The following is a 17,889-nucleotide window of genomic DNA, read 5'->3' on the forward strand; positions in this document are numbered from 1 at the left end:
TAAGCACATGCCGCCATACTTGGGTTTTAATGTGTATGCTGTTGATTAACCTGGTCCTCACACTTATACAACAAACATTCTTCTAACTAAGCTATTCTCCCAGGACCTAAAATTTGTAAAGTCATTTTTAAAATTGCATGCACTAAGTAGTATGTATTTCTCATATCAGAAGAGTAAAATGGGTCATAATATAACTTGTAGGTGAGGGCTCTATCTCTGTGGTAGAAACATGTGAGTAGAATGGCCAAAGTCACAGGTTTGACCTCAGGACTGTGAAGAAAACTTTGGAAGACTGCATAAGCTAAGACCACAGAGGGAGATTCGTCTACCATTTATTTGTATGGTGTCTACATTTCAACGTAGTGAGAAACATCTTGTTCTTGGTTCTGCTATGTTAGATCAGGAGACTGTTACCCACTTAGGTACTCTCAGAACACCACACAACTTGTTCTTATGAATGAGTAAAGAGGCTCTCACCACTTCGATCTGCAGCTCCTCCCCGCATGATCCGGGCCACAATGACTGCTCCACTCTGCTCATCTTTTTTAATGGTAGCACCCTTTCATGTCAAAAAACAAACAAACAAACAAACAAAAAACCAGGTGAGAGGAGAAGAAGAAAAAGGCATGTGTGGGAAGATTTGTGAAGTGGGTTGTGAGACAGAGGTGTGAAATAAGTCTTACCTGGACAAACTAGAGACTACTACAAAAAGGAACAGTCAGGGGAGCAGACATGCCAACTGTCCTTTGGGTATTCCTTACAATGTACAAAACTCAAGGGATACATCACTTAGTGTTTCAGCACAATTAAAGATTGATAAGATCTTCAATCTCTTCCAACTCACGCAAAACATTTTTTAAAAAATGTTTTCTTTAAACTATCCATTTTCTTTAAACTATCCATCTTAGATTACTTTACTTTTGGAACACATGCTCATTTCATTTTTGTCCTTATATCCCATGATAGGAGGCTGGAGAGATGGCTCAGTGGTTAAAAGTATGGGGTACTCTTACAAAAGACCCAGGTTCAATTTCCAGCACCCACATGGTGGTTCACAACCAGCTGTACCTCCAGTCCCAGAGGATCGATGCACCAAGCACATATATGACACAGACATACATCATGAAAACAAAATATCCATCTGGATAATCTGGGGTTTTGTTTTGTTTTTCATGAGATCCATAACAGAGTCCACCCAGGGCTCTGGAGATTAGGACATGACTTCTTTGGGTGAAATGGGGCATTTATTCCACCACTCCCAGGTCCTTTGCTGTGGTTCAGCATCACAGGAATTCTAATGACAAAATAAACAGTTCTATTTGTATTGTCAAATGTTAGATGCCAGGTTACTTTCTCTTCATTATTTTAGAATAAGTCAGCTTTCCAGAACAGCCCAAAGCACCATTTCCAACTGCATCATTCAGTTTCCAATCAGGCAGACTTGGCTACATGTCAAATTTTCTCTTACACATGCCAGGAGGTGATATTTCAAGGTTATTACTATTAAAAAGCAATAGAATACCCATTATTTTATTGGAATTTTCTTTGTTATTCTAAGTCATATCTTCTGAATGCAGATGTCTCATTAATTTTAAGATGCAGAGACCAAGAAGAAGCATACCTTAAAGAGAAGTGTAAATACTTTAAGCTCATCTGATAGGGCTCCCTGTGAGAGCTCCTCATGTCTGAAGATAGAATGCACCCAGTCTCACCAGGAGCTATCTCAGTCTCACCAGGGGCTATCTCAGTCTCACCAAGAGCTATCTCAGTCTCATCAGGGGCTATCTCAGTCTCACCAGGGGCTATCTCAGTCTCACCAAGGGCTATCTAGGTCTCACCAGGAGCTCTCTAAGTCTCACCAGGAGCTATCTCAGTCTCATCAGGGGCTATCTCAGTCTCATCAGGGGCTATCTTGGTCTCACCAGGAGCTCTCTAAGTCTCACCAGGAGCTATCTCAGTCTCATCAGGGGCTATCTTGGTCTCACCAGGAGCTCTCTCCATCTTACCAAGAGCTATCTCAGTCTCGCTCTCTCAGTCTCACCAGAGGCTACCTTGTCTCACCAGGGGCTCTCTCAGTCTCACCAGGGGCTCTCTGTTCTTGACCAGGCGGATTATTTTCACAGAGTCTTCCTCATCATCAATCTCATCAGGCATGGGAGGCAACACAGGGTCATAGCTCTTTTGAGCCACAATATCATGTACTGACAGCAAAGCCTGTAAAACCAAAGGTTCGTAAAGAATTCATCAGAATGAAACCACTAATACATTGAAGTACACATGAAGACAAAACAGCATTGTGCTGTTGGTATATTAATTGTAAGGGAACACTCAAAGCAGTGTGTCTTCAGCTCAGGCAGTGGGGATGGGGCAGTCCTGTGGAATTACGGAAGGCAGACCTACTCCATTAACCTGCACCTCCACTTCCAGTACCAATGACATATGGCATCAATCTGGGTTAAATTTTTTCTAACCTGTATATTCTCTAGTAATTCCTATAGGGTGATAGCTGGGGCAAAGGTCATGGGTATGCCTCTGGCACACAGACACTGCCAATGAGTGGACAGAAGCTTGAGATACTGTCCATGTTTTCTTTAAATTTTAAAAACATTTTTGTATATGACTGTGTAACATACATGCATGTATACGTAGGCCTGAGGTTAATATCAGCCCTTGATCCACACTGTATGTGTGGAGGCAGGGCTTTTCCCTGAACCCAGAGATGAACAATGCTTCAGCTAGTCTGGATAGCCAGCTTCCTGGGTGATCTTTTCTCTGCTTTCCTTGTATTGGGATTATAGGTAGCTGCCACACCCTTTTATAACATTTTTTGATCTACAATCTGGTCTTCACAGTCATATGACACTGAGACATATGGGTGTTTTTATATATTTTTATTTTTCCCCTTAGCTGTTGAACTCTGATTATTCAGTGTCTATGCAGCCCTGAGCTGGCTCTCAAACATTGTATAAGCCAAGTGTGGTGGTATATGTCTATAGTCTCTGCACCCAGGAGGAAGGAGCACAAAAATTAGACATTCAAGATCATCTTCCATATAAAGTGAGTTTATACATAATATCCCCTCCTCTCCCTCATATGTGTATGCATGTGTGTTTGGATATATTTTTTTCTCCTATCAACAGAGAATTGGTCAATGCCATTATTCACTGGTTTCTGACTTTTTTGTGTAATGGGTACATATAAAAGAATAAAAGTATTTTACAATATTGTCTCATATAGATCAATGAGGGAAGAAAATTCTGGAACTCGGCATGTGCTATTTCATTATTAATGCATTTGAGAGGTCTCACGGGTATGCTGTGCTACCCATACTGGACTCTAGCTAGAGGCTTAGAGATCATGTTCTCCTCTTCCCTCCAGTCAGAACATCCAGTCCATAGCTTACTAAATATACTTCCCAAATATATTCAAAACCTATTTCTATCTTTCTAATCCAACTCAAAGATGAGCAAATTATTCCACCTGTTTCTGTGAATTTTGATGGGAGCTATCATACTACTGAGTTCATGTACTGTCTATGGTTTCTCTCATTCTACAACACCAAGGGGGATAAGATGGGACAGACTCTATGTCGCCACTGCATGCCTACTGCAATAGTTTCTCTGTGTATCTACCACTTCCTTTTATCTTCATCTTAAATAATTCCTTTTCATAGAGGCCTGGACAAAACATCCATCTATTCGAGAAGGATGCTCCTTGGTTTATTTTAAAAGTGTGTTTGTTTTTATTATTTTATTTTATTTTTGTATGTGTTTGTGCCTATGATTTGTGTATGTACAGCATACATGTAGAAGTCAGGGCAACACCTGCTGTCAGTCATGGCCATCCACTGTGCTGGAGAGAGACTTGTTCTCTGGTGGGTGTACATACCAATCCAGCTGGCCCACCAGCTTCTGAATGCTTCTGTCTGCAACACAATACCATGCCTGGCTTTACATGGTTCTAGGGGTATAAGCATTTAAACACAAGCTATATCCCCAGCCCTATTCCTGGGTTCCTTGACCTCAGCATTGTATTTGCCTATATACACGTTAGAAATACATAATTGTACATGTATTATATTTGATATTTTATACCATTCCATTGTTGATATCAGGTATCAATAAATCAGAAGCTCTGGGATAGCAAAATGGTATCAACTTTTAAATTAAACAATTTTAATAACTTTGACATATGCACCAACTGTCCTTTGCATCTCAGAGGATTGAGTCTAAGAGCCACACTAATATCAAAATCCTCAGATGCTCACTTGTTACATAAAATGGTATGAGATATGCACAAGCTTACATGTATCTTTTCACATGTATTAAAACACCTGAAGATTCCCTTTACTCAACACAATGTAATACTATGGAAATTGCTGTTGTATTGTACTATTTAGCAGATGGTGACAAGAAAATATTTTTTGTATGTGTACAATACATGTTCAACATTTTTCAAATATATTCAACCAAGGCTTGGTGGAATGTGCCTCTAAAACTTCGACAAATAACTTTCTTCCTCTTTCTCTCTCTCTCTCTCTCTCTCTCTCTCTCTCTCTCCTTCTCTCTCTCTTTCTCTTTCTCCCTCTCTCTCTCCCTCCCTCTCTCTCCCTTTCTCTCTCCTGCCTTAATGCCTAGCTTCAAATATTTCATTTAGCCACAGGAAAAAGATGAAAACAGCCTGCAACAACCTCTGCAGCTTGCAAAGAGCAAGGACGGCTCCTGGTTTTTAGCGCAAGGTAATCCTCATGACTGGGGAGGCTACCTGAAATATAGCACTGTTAAAAATAAACCCAAGATTAAAAGCTGTGACATGCTAACTGAACACAATGTAAAAGTAAATCTTAGAGTGCCCAAACTCGTCTAAGTAACTTAATTGTATGACAGAAAAAGAATCACAGATATTATCTATAAGAACACTACTGTACTAAATAAATATCAAACACATATGCCTAGGTCAATCAAAACTTCCCAGGTATGCCAAAGAAAGCATTACTCATAAGGATGAAAAAAAATGAAGCAACAGAACGAAATTTTGAAATTACTCCGAGGTATACCTAGCTAAAAACAGCAGTCAAGGGTATTGTCTTAGTCAGTGCTCTATTGCTATAAAGAGACACCATGACCAAGGCAACTCTTATAAAGGCAAATACTTAATGCTGCTGGCTTACAGTTACAGAGATTCAGTCCATCATCATCATGCTGAGAAGCAAGGCGCCACACAGGCTGTGTTGGTGCTGGAAGAACCATCTTGATCCAAAGGCAGTTAGGAGGAAACTGTCTTCCACCGACAGCCAGGAGGGACGGGGGGGTCTCTTCCACATTACATGGAGATTGAGCCTAGGAGCCCTCAAAGCCTGACTACACAGTGGCACACTTTCTCCAAACAAGGCCACCCCTATTCCTACATGGCCATATCTTTGAATAATGCCACTTCCCATGGGCCGAGCATGTTAAAATCACCACATGTATTAATTAATCACCACATCTATTACTTCAGACTAGGGAGATAGCTTAGCAGGTAAAACTAAGCTTGATGACCTCAGGATACCCAGAGCCTACATGAAAACCAGATGTGGTAGTGAGTATCTAATCCCCATGTGTAATCCCCATAAACCTCTGGATAGATACAAGATGAAGACAGTAGAATCAACCAGATGTTTGTGGATTTGCTAATATGGTACATGCTGTAAATCATCAGAAACAAGAAAAACTTCACTTCAAAACAAGGTGAAAGGTGAAAAACAGCTGCTAAAAGTTGTGCTGTAACCTTTGTATGTGGGACACAACACACGCCACCACCACCACCACCACGACCACGACCATGACCACCACCACCACCACCACCACCACCTGTTGGGGACCGACTTTTAGCAGAAAGTGGCTATCAGCTTTTCAGCCATCTTGAGCCATATACCCTGACATGAGACTTGGATTACAATAGCCTACAACAGCTGAGAACACTCTGATAATCTTGGTTTAGATACCTTGAGATTAAAGGTGTGTGAGATTAAAGGTGTGTGAGATTAAAGGTGTGTAACTTAAGAGTGACTTAGAAGTGTAGAGATCAGATTTAGAGACAAGACCTAAGGGCATGATTAAAGGTGTGACCAAAAGGCATGGCTTAGAAGTGAGACATATAAAAGGCAGAGGCAGACCGGAGAGAATCAGACACTTCAGAGAGTACAACCTGAAGTACAACTTGGAGTAGGAATTAGGCATTAGGTAACAGGCACTTAGAAGAGAACTTGGAAGAAGTAACTTGGAACTTGGAGGCACTAGGGACTAGGAACTAGGGACTAGGAACTTAGGACTTGGGACTTGGAGAGAAGAAGAGAGACTGAAGAATAAACGGGATTGAAACACACTCTGTCTGGTCTCCATTCTTCGAGTCCATCCTCACTCTCTCTCTTGCTGAAGCCTGACCCACGGACCGGAGGGGCAGCCCGGGACTCAACATTTTGCTCGGGCCTCAACATTTTTTGGCCGCCCGAATGTGGGGCTAGTGCGGCTCCCAACAACCACCACCACCACCAAAATACACATATGTACCATACCATAGTTACATAAAGAGAAAGTAATTCTGCAAAGACAAAGTGACATAAACTATCCAAAATGAAGCAAGAATAAAAGTATATTAAGGGAGGGGTAAAGAGATGGCTCAGCAGTTAAGAGTGTGGGTTGTTCTCCCAGAGGACCTAGGATTAATTCCCAGTACCTGCTTGGTGACTCACAACTGTCTGTGACTCCAGTCCCAGGGCATATGGCCCTTAGGGCCACCAGAGCACATGATACACATATATACAGAGAAAACACCCATACACAAAATGAAATAATAGAATAGGCAAGTGTGGGATTTTAAATAGCCCAAATAGGTACACAGACTTTCTGAAAAAGTATGACTATTTTTCAGAAAATATAAAAAAATTCCAAATTTAGTGAAAAAATAATTAACTCACATGTTCATGAAGCTCAAGTACTTGATACATATAAAGAATCATTAAATAAAACTGCATAAAACATGAGAAAATTCTAAAATCATGTACCAGAAAAAAAAAAAACCCAGCACATTATGCATAAAAGAGTGAAGATGAAAGCGACTTCCATTATACATAAAATAATGCACAGAGCAACATCTTTAAAATACCTGAAAAGAATACTGTGAAGCTAGCATTCTATACCCAGCAAAGATATCTCTCAGCATAGAAGCCTTTCAATAAGATGGAAGTTTTTAATGAATCAGCAGCAGACCTCCTTTGGAAGATGCTAATGCTCTATCCAGAGCAGTGAAGGAGCAGCAATGAAATGCTCACTATCTCAGTGTCAACCACATTCTGCATCGAGAAGAACAGCTGATTAATTAAAACATGTTTAAATAATATTATAGGTAATATTAACAACACCAGCTACTTATTGGGGGGGGGGAGGTTGGATTTATTTCCATGTTTAAATTCAAGTAAGAACTTTGTAGATTTCAAGTTCATCATGCTTAACAGCTTTGCTTTAGGAATATTGTTGCTTAGCAACAGTTTGTACTTTGGACAATGAGAAGGCATTTGCCACTCCATTTTCCTGCTTTCACCAAGGTGATTTTATTCTTCAACATATAGATTTTCCTCTCAAAAGGCAGAACTTAAATAAAAATTGTGTTTCCAATGTGCCATAACCACTGATCACAGATGATGGGTTTGCCTGTTGCTCAGAAGCATCTACAGGAAATTGAACACCTGTAATTTGCCATTGCTGTGGACCCCTGGAGTCAGGTCTATGAAGACACTTCATGCCTGAGTGTCTATCAGGTGCACAGAATTAAATGCCTATTCCTCAGGAAGAACAGATCCAGAAGGAAGCTCGGCTTTTCCTCCAGCTTCCTTTAATGAAGCTTCATCCTTTCTTCAAGCTTAGGCTGTGAGTAATTTCTGATAAGTAAATGTTCTAGAGAACTGAAGTAAATCTTTATTTTTTTTATTTTAGCTTTTAAAAAAAATGTGCCCAATTTCCCCTGGCACCCTAAATTATAATACCATGTTCCAGAGTGGATATCACATTACTGCTTTACCAAAATGAGCACCAGGATGATGGAGACTAATTTGCCTTTACTGGAGCCATGTGTGTATGTTTGTATTCACTAATGACTGCCTTTGTTTTGCTTAGTGCTCAGTGCTCAACCCTGAGCAAAGCAGATAACATTGAGCATAATCTTTATATTATTTGACTGTCCTCCGGTAAAGTTAATGCTGCAGACAAACCATTTCCTCGTTATGAAAAGCTCACAGCCATGGGCCATAGAAAAAAGAGTGAGCACCCTTCGGAAAGTGAGAGATTACAAAAGGCAAGATGAACAGGGTACAACTGTAGGCTATAAATGAGAGAACATGAATAAAAAGTTTAATTATATGAGCAGATTTAAAAGAATGTAAAGGAGCTGGGGGAAAGGCTTCATGGATACAGGCTGTGCAACTAACTATGAGGACCCCAATTGTGACTCCTGAGGACCCAAGCACACTAGACAGGTTGGTGAGTATCTAATTACAGCACTCTGACAGCAAGGTGGGAAGCAGAATCAGGAGTCAGATAGCATGCTCTACAAAGCCCTGAGATAATCGTGACCTTTATACACATGAACATGCACATACAAGTGTGCATGCACACACGCACACAGGCACACACACAGATGCACACAAAGAGAAGACTTACAAAAGTAGTACAAAAGAATAAAAATTCCCAATGCTGAATAGTTTTTATTGACTTCAAGTTACTTGAAATTCCCCACACTGTAAGCACAGTGCTTAGAGGCAAAGGTAGGCAATTAACAACACTTCTAACTTACTAAGAATAAATAACTAGGCCATCTGCATAATGTATTCATCATGTTTTAAAAACTGCTTGTGCGTGTGTGTGTGTGTGTGTGTGTGTGTGTGTGTGTGTACCTGTTTTTGGGTATCAAGCCCCAGGCCTCAATGACACTAGGCAAATACCCATCTACTGAATTACATCTCTAGCCCCACTAATATTTTTGTGGTTCATTATATATACCTTAAACCTTAAATCTATTTGAAATTCATTTTAATATGGATGTTTCTTACTTTTTGCCTCTGATTATGCATTCATCCCAACAATGTGTGCTAAGTTATGGCTTAAACATGACCCACGGCCCTCTTTGACCAGGGCCACCGCACACTGCCCTCGAGTTCTTCCGACAGACTTGCAGCTGCCTCTTCTTCTCAATGGTGCTTTCACTGTCTCAGTGCGCTGCTGTCACTTTCCTACTTAATTCCTCGTCATGGACTCCCCCTGAACTCAGAATGGAATCCAAATTTCTTAAAATGCTTACAGATAGGGTGGTCTTATCATTTATCTCCTTGATAGAGATACATGCCATGGAAAGTAAAGAAAGACCACTGACAACCTCACTGGAATTACACGACACACAGGGCATGCTCAGCTCCATGCTTTACAATCCCTTTACTAAGATTTCATGTACTACTCAACTTTACCTAAAGCATTTACTCTTCACCCTCCACCCCCAACCTACTATGGACATCTCTGTCCCTTCTGTCTACCTCACACACAAAGCCACTTCCTCAATGATTTGTTTCCCTTACTGCTTCCAAGCTGAATTGGCATTTCCTACCCGCCTTCATTGTTCAAACGGATCCTCTACAAGTTATATCCAGAGAAGCTGGCACAAAACAGGCATTGAATAGACATCTAAGAAAAAAATAGATGAAGATCTATTTCATTTTGTTTGCATGTTACTAAATATAAGCTGTAAAACTTGTCCCCACCAAAAGGTGGCAGACCTGTGAGGTCTAAATATTGCTATTCTATAGTGACCATGTATTTGACTGCACAAATCGTGATGTGTCTGGGGAGAAAAAAACATTGGTGTGTCTGGAGTACATCTTAGGTCTCTCCTCAGTACTGTCAATGAAGTAATTCAAACAGAACAACAGTCTAAAATTAAGTAATTTCCTTTATCCACTAAAATCTTAAGAAGTGTTTACATTTCATCAGAATTGCATACACAGATACTACCTTCTACTTATCTTGTTTCCCAGCATTTTAGAACTGAGTGGTTACATTCTTAAAAACCTAAAACTATTTTAAAGACAATCTATTAAAAAGAATTATCCATAAAAGTAACGTTCAAGAGGAGGTAGCTATGTAATTTCCTTCAAGGAGACCAAGGTCAAATATTAAAACAACAAAGACAGATATTCTTGTCACCAGGCTGTCTGGCCAGAGCAAGCCCACTCACTGAAACACCACGTCTAGTTCACATTTACTCTTCACGTGCATTTCTCTTTGTGCTAACCTTGCATCCAGGTTTTGGTCATGCTGTTATATAAAAATAAAAACTAAACAGATCATCCACTAACATATTTTCTACATGATGAAGTTTAATGATTCAATCACCAGGAGGCTTTATCTAATTGATAGCACAATGCTATTAGTAATACTTGACTCTTAAAAACAAATGCCATTTTCTAGCCAGAATAATGCCTGTATAGTTAACTAATTGCCCTTCAAACACTATTGGATAGAATAGCAAAATATTTTATTTTTCATCTGAAACACTGCTTTCAACTTAGTACTTTTGAACCAAACCACCATCTTGCTAAAAAATTTAACTGGCTTCTCGCAGCTCACCTCACCCTGCCGTGGCTGATGATAATTAATAATAGGCAATATAAAACCAAATGAAGCGCTTTTTGGCTGGGGCAGACACCTGGCTGGTCTGCTCATTGAAGACACCTTATCCTGAACCTCCCTAGAGCAGCTGGTAAGAACCCTCCCCCACAACACTACTCCCTAGAACTGCAACTGAAAGCCTGGGGCACTCTGAATCCATTACCCACCCAAACCCCACCTCTCTAAAATACCACTTCCTTTCTACCCCTTGCCTGGTCCTTTTGGCTGGGACAGACACCTAGCAGGTCTGCTCCTGTAAAGACACCTCATCCTGAACCATCTTAGAGCAGTGGTGGAACCACTGCACTCGGAGCAGCTGAGGAACCACTGAACTCAGGGCAGCAGAGGAACCACTGCACTCAGAGCAGCAGGATTTCAGGATCCCAGAGGAAGCCTGAGTCCCAGGAGCTCTTCTAGCCAGGAGCTCAGGATCACAGGATCACAGAGACATCTGAACTCTGAGGAGTTCTGACACAAGCAAGATAACTGGAAAGACAGTCTCCAATCAGAGACGGTGAGTAGAGGTAGCACTAGAGTTAACCAGATGGTGAAAGGCAAGCCCAAGAACATAAGCAACAGAAACCGAAGTTACTTGGCATCATCAGAACCCAGTTCTCCTACCATAGCAAGTCCTGGACACCCCATCTCACTGGAAAAGCAGGATTCAGATTTAAAATCACTTCTCATGATGATGATAGAGGACTCTAAGAAGGACATAAACATCTCCCTTAAAGAAATACAGGAGAACACAGGTAAGCAGGTAGAAGCCCTTAAAGAGGAAACACAAAAATCCCTTAAAGAATTGCAAGAAAATACAACCAAACAGGTGAAAGAATTAAAGAAAACCATCTAGGATCTAAAAATGGAAGTAGAAATAATAAAAAAATCTCAAAAAGAAACCACCCTGAAGATAGAAAACCTAGAAAAGAAATTAGTTAGATGCAAGCATCACCAACAGAATACAATAGAAGAGAGAATCTCGTGTGCAGAAGATACCATGGAAAACATTGACACAACTGTCAAAGAAAATGCAAAACGCAAAAAGCTCCTAACCCAAAAGATCCAGGAAATGCAGGACACAATGAGAAGACCAAACAGAAGGATGATAGGTATAGATGAGAGTGAAGATTCCCAACTTAAAGGGCCAGTAAATATCTTTAATAAAATTATAGAGGAAAACTTTCCTAAGCTAAAGAAAGAGATGCAGATGAACAGACAAGAAGCCTATAGAACTCTAGACTAGACCAGAAAAGAAATTCCTCCTGTTACATAACAATCAAAACATCAAATGCACAAAACAAAGAAAAAATACTAAAAGCAGTAAGAGAAAAAGGTCAAGTAACATATAAAGGCAGACCTATAAAAATTACACCAGACTTCTCACTGGAGACTATAAAAGCCAGAAGATCCTGGAGTGATATCATACAGGCTCTAAGAGAACACAAATAAATGCCAGCCCAGACTGCTATACCCAGCAAAACACTCAATCACTATAGATGAAGAAACCAAGATATTCCATGACAAAACCAAATTTACACAATATCGTCCCACAAATCCAGCACTACAAAGGATAATAGATGGAAAACTTATACAAGGAGGGAAATTATACCCTAGAAAGAGCAAGAAAGTAATCTTTAAACAAACCCAAAAGAGGATAGCTAAACAAACATAATTACACCTCTAATAACTAAGATAACAGGAAGAAACAACCACTTTTCCTTAATATCTCTTAACATCAATGAACTCAATTCCTCAATAAAAAGACTTAGACTAAACGACTGGATATACAAACAGGACCCAACATTTTGCTGCATATGGGAAACGCATCTCAGTGGCAAAGACAGACACTACCTCAGAGTAAGCTGGAAAACAATTTTCCAAGCAAAAGGTCCCAAGAAACAAACTGGAGTAGCCATTCTATTTTTGAATAAAACCGACTTTCAACCAAAAGTTATTTAAAAAGATAAGGAAGGACACTTCGTACTTGTCAAAGGAAAAAACTTCCAAGATAAACTCTCCAATTCTGAACATCTATGCTCCAAATGCAAGGGCACCCACATTCATAAAAGAAACTTTACTAAAACTGAAAGCACACGTTGTACCTCACACAATAATAATGAGGGATTTCAGCACCCCACTCTCAGCAATGGACAGATCATGGAAGCAGAAACTAAACAGAGACACAGTGGAATTAATCAAAGTTATAAACTGAATGGATTTAACAGATATCTATAGAATATTTCATCCTAAAACAAAAGAATATACTTTTTTCTCAGCACTCATGGTACCTTCTCCAAAATAAACCACATAATTGGTCACAAAGCAGGCCTCAACATATACAAAAATATTGAAATAATCCCTTGCATCCTATCAGATCACTGTGGTCTTCAATAATAACAAAAATAATGGAAAGCCCACATACACGTGGAAACTGAACAACGTTCTACTCAGTGATGACTTGGTCAAGGAAGAAAGAAAGAAAGAAATTCAAGACTTTTCAGAATATAATGAGCCGGGTGGTGATTGATGGAGCACGCCTTTAATCCCAGCATTTGGGGGGCAGAGGCAGGCAGATTTCTGAGTTCAAAAAAATGGGGTACAGAGCTAAACAAAGAATTCTCAACTGAGAAAACTCGAATGGCTGAGAAGCACCTAACGAAATATTCAGCATCCTTAGTCATCAGGGAAATACAAATCAAAACAACCCTGAGATTCCACCTCACACCAGTCAGAATGGCTAAGATCAAAAACTCAGGTGATAGTAGATGCTGGCGAGGATGTGGAGAAAGAGGAACACTCCTCCATTGTTGGTGGGATTGCAAAATGGTGCAACCACTATAAAAATCAGTCTGGTGGTTCCTCAGAAAATTGAACATAGCATTACCTGAGGACCCAGCTATACCACTCCTGGGAATATACCCAGAAGATGCTCCAACATATAACAAGGACATATGCTCCACTATGTTCATAGCAGCCTTATTTGTAATAGCCAGAAGCTGGAAAGAACCCAGCTGTCCTTCAACAGAGAAATGAATACAAAAAAATGTAGTACATTTACACAATGGAGTATTACTCAGCTATTAAAAACAATGAATTCGAGAAATTCTTAGGTAAATGGATGGAACTGGAAAATATCATCCTGAGTGAGGTAACCCAATCACAAAAGAACACACATGGTATTCACTCACTGATTATTGGATATTAGCCCAGAAACTCGAAATACCTGAGATTCAACTCACAGACCACATGAAGCTCATGAAGAAGGAAGACCAAGTGTGGGTGCTTTGGTCCTTCTTAGAAGGAGTAACAAAATACTCAAGGGAGCAAATATAGAGACAAAGTGTGAAACAGAAACTGAAGGAGGGGCCGTCTGGAGACCATTCCATCTGGGTATCCTTCCCATGTGTAGTCACCAAAGGTAGATGCTGATGTGGATGTTAGGAAGTGCATGCTGACAGGAGCCTGATATAGCTGTCTCTTTAGAGGTTTGCCAGAGCTTGACATATTCAGAGGCGGATGCTCATAGGTAACCATTGAACTGATCAAGGGGTTCCCAATGGAGGAATTAGAGAGAAGACTGAAGGAGCTGAAAGGGTTTGTGGCCCCATGAGGAGAGCAACAATACCAACCAACCAACCAGAGCTCCCAGGATCTAAACCACCAGCCTGGGAGCACACAGAGAGGGACCCATGGCTCCAGCTGTGTATGTAGGGGAGGATGGCCTTGTAGGGTATAAGTGGGAGAGGAGATCCTTGGTACCATGAAGGCTAAACAAAGAGTGTGGGGGAATTCAAGGGTGGGGAGGTGGGAGTGGGGGAGTAGGTGGGGGGCACATCCTCATAGAAGCAGGAGGAGGGGAGATGGGATAGCAGGTTCCTGGGGGGAATGAGTTAAGGGAATAACATCTGAAATGTAAAAAACATCCAATTAAAAAAAAAAAAAAAACAAATAAAGCAATCTTCAGAGCATTGTCTGACTGCAATTTCCTTCCCAAAGCACATTAATACCATGCAACATTTTCTCCAATCTTACCTGGCTTTGAAATTAAAATTTAGTCTCCTCAACCATTACAAATCAGTTAGCCCCATGGCATCATTTATAGTCCACTCACTCATTACACGCATGAAGTGCTCATCCATTTTCTCTAGGGATTAGACATCACAGTTTATGGAAATTTTACTTCCACTCTGATTCATCACTATCTTTTTTTAAAATGTAAATTTAAGAGTAAATACAGCATGGCCCCAAAAGACATTTCTCCCAGAGGATAAAATCACCTTGAAGGAGTTGGTGGTGGGCAATCAACATGATCAAAACACATCTTATGAAATTCTCAAGGAATAAAATAATATGTAAAAACAAATCCCACTCAATATCCTATGATTATCAGTAACCATCATAAAATAACCCTCTGTTTAATTATGGGATTCAGATGAGATAGTAATTTAGACATAATGGCAGCCGTGTCCGGTCCAAATGTTTACATCACAAGGTCTTGACACAATCAAATTCTGTAAACTCACAACCTCAGATGGAGAGCAGGAAAACTAGCTACATTCCATCTGGTGAAAAGATGAATGATCAAATCAGAACAGTAACACAATAGAACCCAGGTCTGACTACCAATATCCTGCAAGTATATATCTGAGAACTGCTCTACTCTGTAACATGGAACGGGATCCTGAAACATGAGCCAGTATGAAGAAGAGGAAGTGGCGATACTAAGTGAGGAGGAACGGAAGTGCTGAAATCCTCCCCCTATAGAAAAATACCTATTATCAATTAGTCATGGAGTATAACCCATGCCAAAATATGCACTGGGCCTCTGTCCTGCACCATTAGATGAAATGAATTCACCACGGCAATGAAAACTTGACTTTCAAAGCAAATCACACTTGTCAATTCTGACTCTGACTTGCCATTACAGTCCCATACCGTTAAGGGGTTTGTCAATTAGAGTACTTCATTCTAAGTACTTAGTACCCTAGGATCAATTCTTTCTCCTTCATATGATTTGGGGTGTTGGGATGTTGTACACTACTTGAGTGAGCATGCACTTGAAGATGGAAGCATGCAGCAACTTGCCCACAGGCCCCTGAGTGCCTTTGAGAAAACTCATACCACAGCCACATGCATGGTGTTCTCACCTTCACATTGGGGTTTGACAGCAGTCTCAATAGCTCTCTGATCTCACTGTTTGGTGGCTTGTTCTGTAGCTCTTCAGCCAGCTGCAAGGAAGATTACATCAACGTGAGTAACTGTTCACAGAATGCTATAAGGTTCACTGTGTCATGACTGAATGTTTTCTTCCCAGAGCTACAGGATAAGTCAGCACAGAATGAATCGGGCCATCAAACCATGTTCTTCTTTCCAGGCCAGGCTGAGTGCAACTGGAGTAATCCCATCAGCAATTCACCTTCTGATTTACTGCCAGGAGGGCAGATCCCAGCACTTCATCTCTGTGAATAGTCTTCTGCACGCAGACAAAGGGCCATTTGTAAAAAGGACTGGATCAGCTTTGACAGTGTAAAAAAAAAAAAAAAAAAAAAAAAAAAAGAGAGAAAAAGACAGCTCCTGGATGAGGTGGTGAAATTCTCAGGGCTTCCAGAAACCCACAGTAGCTGCGCTGTTCAGAGCTAGGGTAAAAAGACCTTGAACGCTCCTAACAGGATCAATGGCCTGTAGCTTTTATTATGTTTCTGTACACAGTCTACAAAGTCTATTAAAGAGGAGCCAAGTTCATCATGAACCCAAAACTATTTGGCAACTACTCTGGTACCAAAAATGCCAGGGGTATTTTATTGTAACCATCAAGGATGCCTACATGTTGGTTCAAAAGAAAAGATTTGAATGTTGATATCACTCTTGTTCTACACTAAAAAATATGGAATGTTCTCACTGCAAAGAAATATGTTGAGGTGGCAGACAGGCTAACTGACTCGAGTTGATTCTTATGAAATGTGCATGTGTGTGCAACGGCACTAACCATATCCCATAATATATACAATTCTCATTTGCCAACTATAAACAAGGTAAATGTAAAATAAAAGAACTCCCTAGCAAGATTTCTAGTCAATTTTAGGCTATAAGAACACACACACATGATTCAAACAGTTAAAAGAGATAATTAAAAGAGATAATTATGAAATATATGGTGCTATTAGTGTGTGTGTGTGTGTGTGTGTTTGTATAGTCTCTTCCTAAAACACCACATGGAACTCCAGTAGTCTCCACCACGCTGGCAGGACAAGATGGCTCTTATCTAAGGAAGAGGAGTTCTCTGTAGAGGTACAATATATACAGAAGGCAAAATCAGAGAAGATTGATAGATTCATCAATTACACTTCAAACCTGCTTTCATTTTATCAAAATACAAATTTTAACCTATACAGATAGCTCTTTACACATTATGTACATGTGTTTTAACATTTAACTATACCATTCTAATATATTAAACCCCGTAGTTTATCATAACTACACAGATTCTAATGTGTTTATTTGTGGAGCTTCTGAACCTTGAACCCAGGTGTCACACAGTTGGGACACACTCTCACACTAAGCGATATTCCCTGCCTTGAATTATTTTTGTTTGTTTGTTTGAACAATCAAAAGCAAAACTGGGGGCTGAAGAGATGGCTCAACAGTGAAGAGTGTCTATGGTTCTTCCAAGAGGCCTGAGTTTGGGTGCCAGCACCCACATGAGGCAGCACACAACTTGTAACTGCAGCTCCAGGAGATCCAACATCCTCTTCTGGTACACACGCGCACATGTGCACACACACACACACACACACACACACACACACACACAAATCTTTAAAGGAAACTTTTATAATTTGCTTGGGAGGGGCCCAGTAGTTTCCCCATACACATTTCTAAAACCTCTCTGGAGTGTGTGGTTTGATGCTCTTATAAGTTGCAACTGCAGCGAGTCATAGGACTATCTTTATTTACCTTTTAAAAGTCTGGGTTCTATACTGCACAAGTATGCTTCTTTGTGGGACATGTGTCAAAACATACTCATATCCACAGAGAACACAAAAGGGATGTGCCTGAGATCCATTTGGCTATACCTTGGTTGTTAGTCCCCAAAGTCTTTATCTTACATATGAGGATAGAAAGTCAACTTTGGAAGACAGTTGACTTGTTTATTTTATTGGGGCCCCAACACTCTACAACACCAGGTTATGGTTTG

At 40.2% G+C, this 17,889-nt stretch overlaps 1 protein-coding gene across 2 annotated transcripts in view; it reads right to left on the bottom strand.

Moving 5' to 3' along the window:
* Mpp7 (MAGUK p55 scaffold protein 7) overlaps positions 1-17,889 on the bottom strand; it is a 223,632-nt gene that overhangs the window by 68,240 nt on the left and 137,503 nt on the right. For both annotated transcript variants that reach the window (XM_034510726.2, XM_076939672.1), the window contains exons 5-7: positions 15,842-15,922; positions 2,083-2,214; positions 478-559 (exon numbers count right to left, since the gene is read on the bottom strand). In XM_034510726.2, coding sequence (XP_034366617.1) covers positions 478-559; positions 2,083-2,214; positions 15,842-15,922 — 295 coding nt within the window. The remainder of the gene's footprint in view (positions 1-477; positions 560-2,082; positions 2,215-15,841; positions 15,923-17,889) is intronic.

This window comes from Arvicanthis niloticus, chromosome 8 (genome assembly GCF_011762505.2).
Source record: "Arvicanthis niloticus isolate mArvNil1 chromosome 8, mArvNil1.pat.X, whole genome shotgun sequence".
NCBI classification, from domain to species: Eukaryota; Metazoa; Chordata; class Mammalia; order Rodentia; family Muridae; genus Arvicanthis; species Arvicanthis niloticus.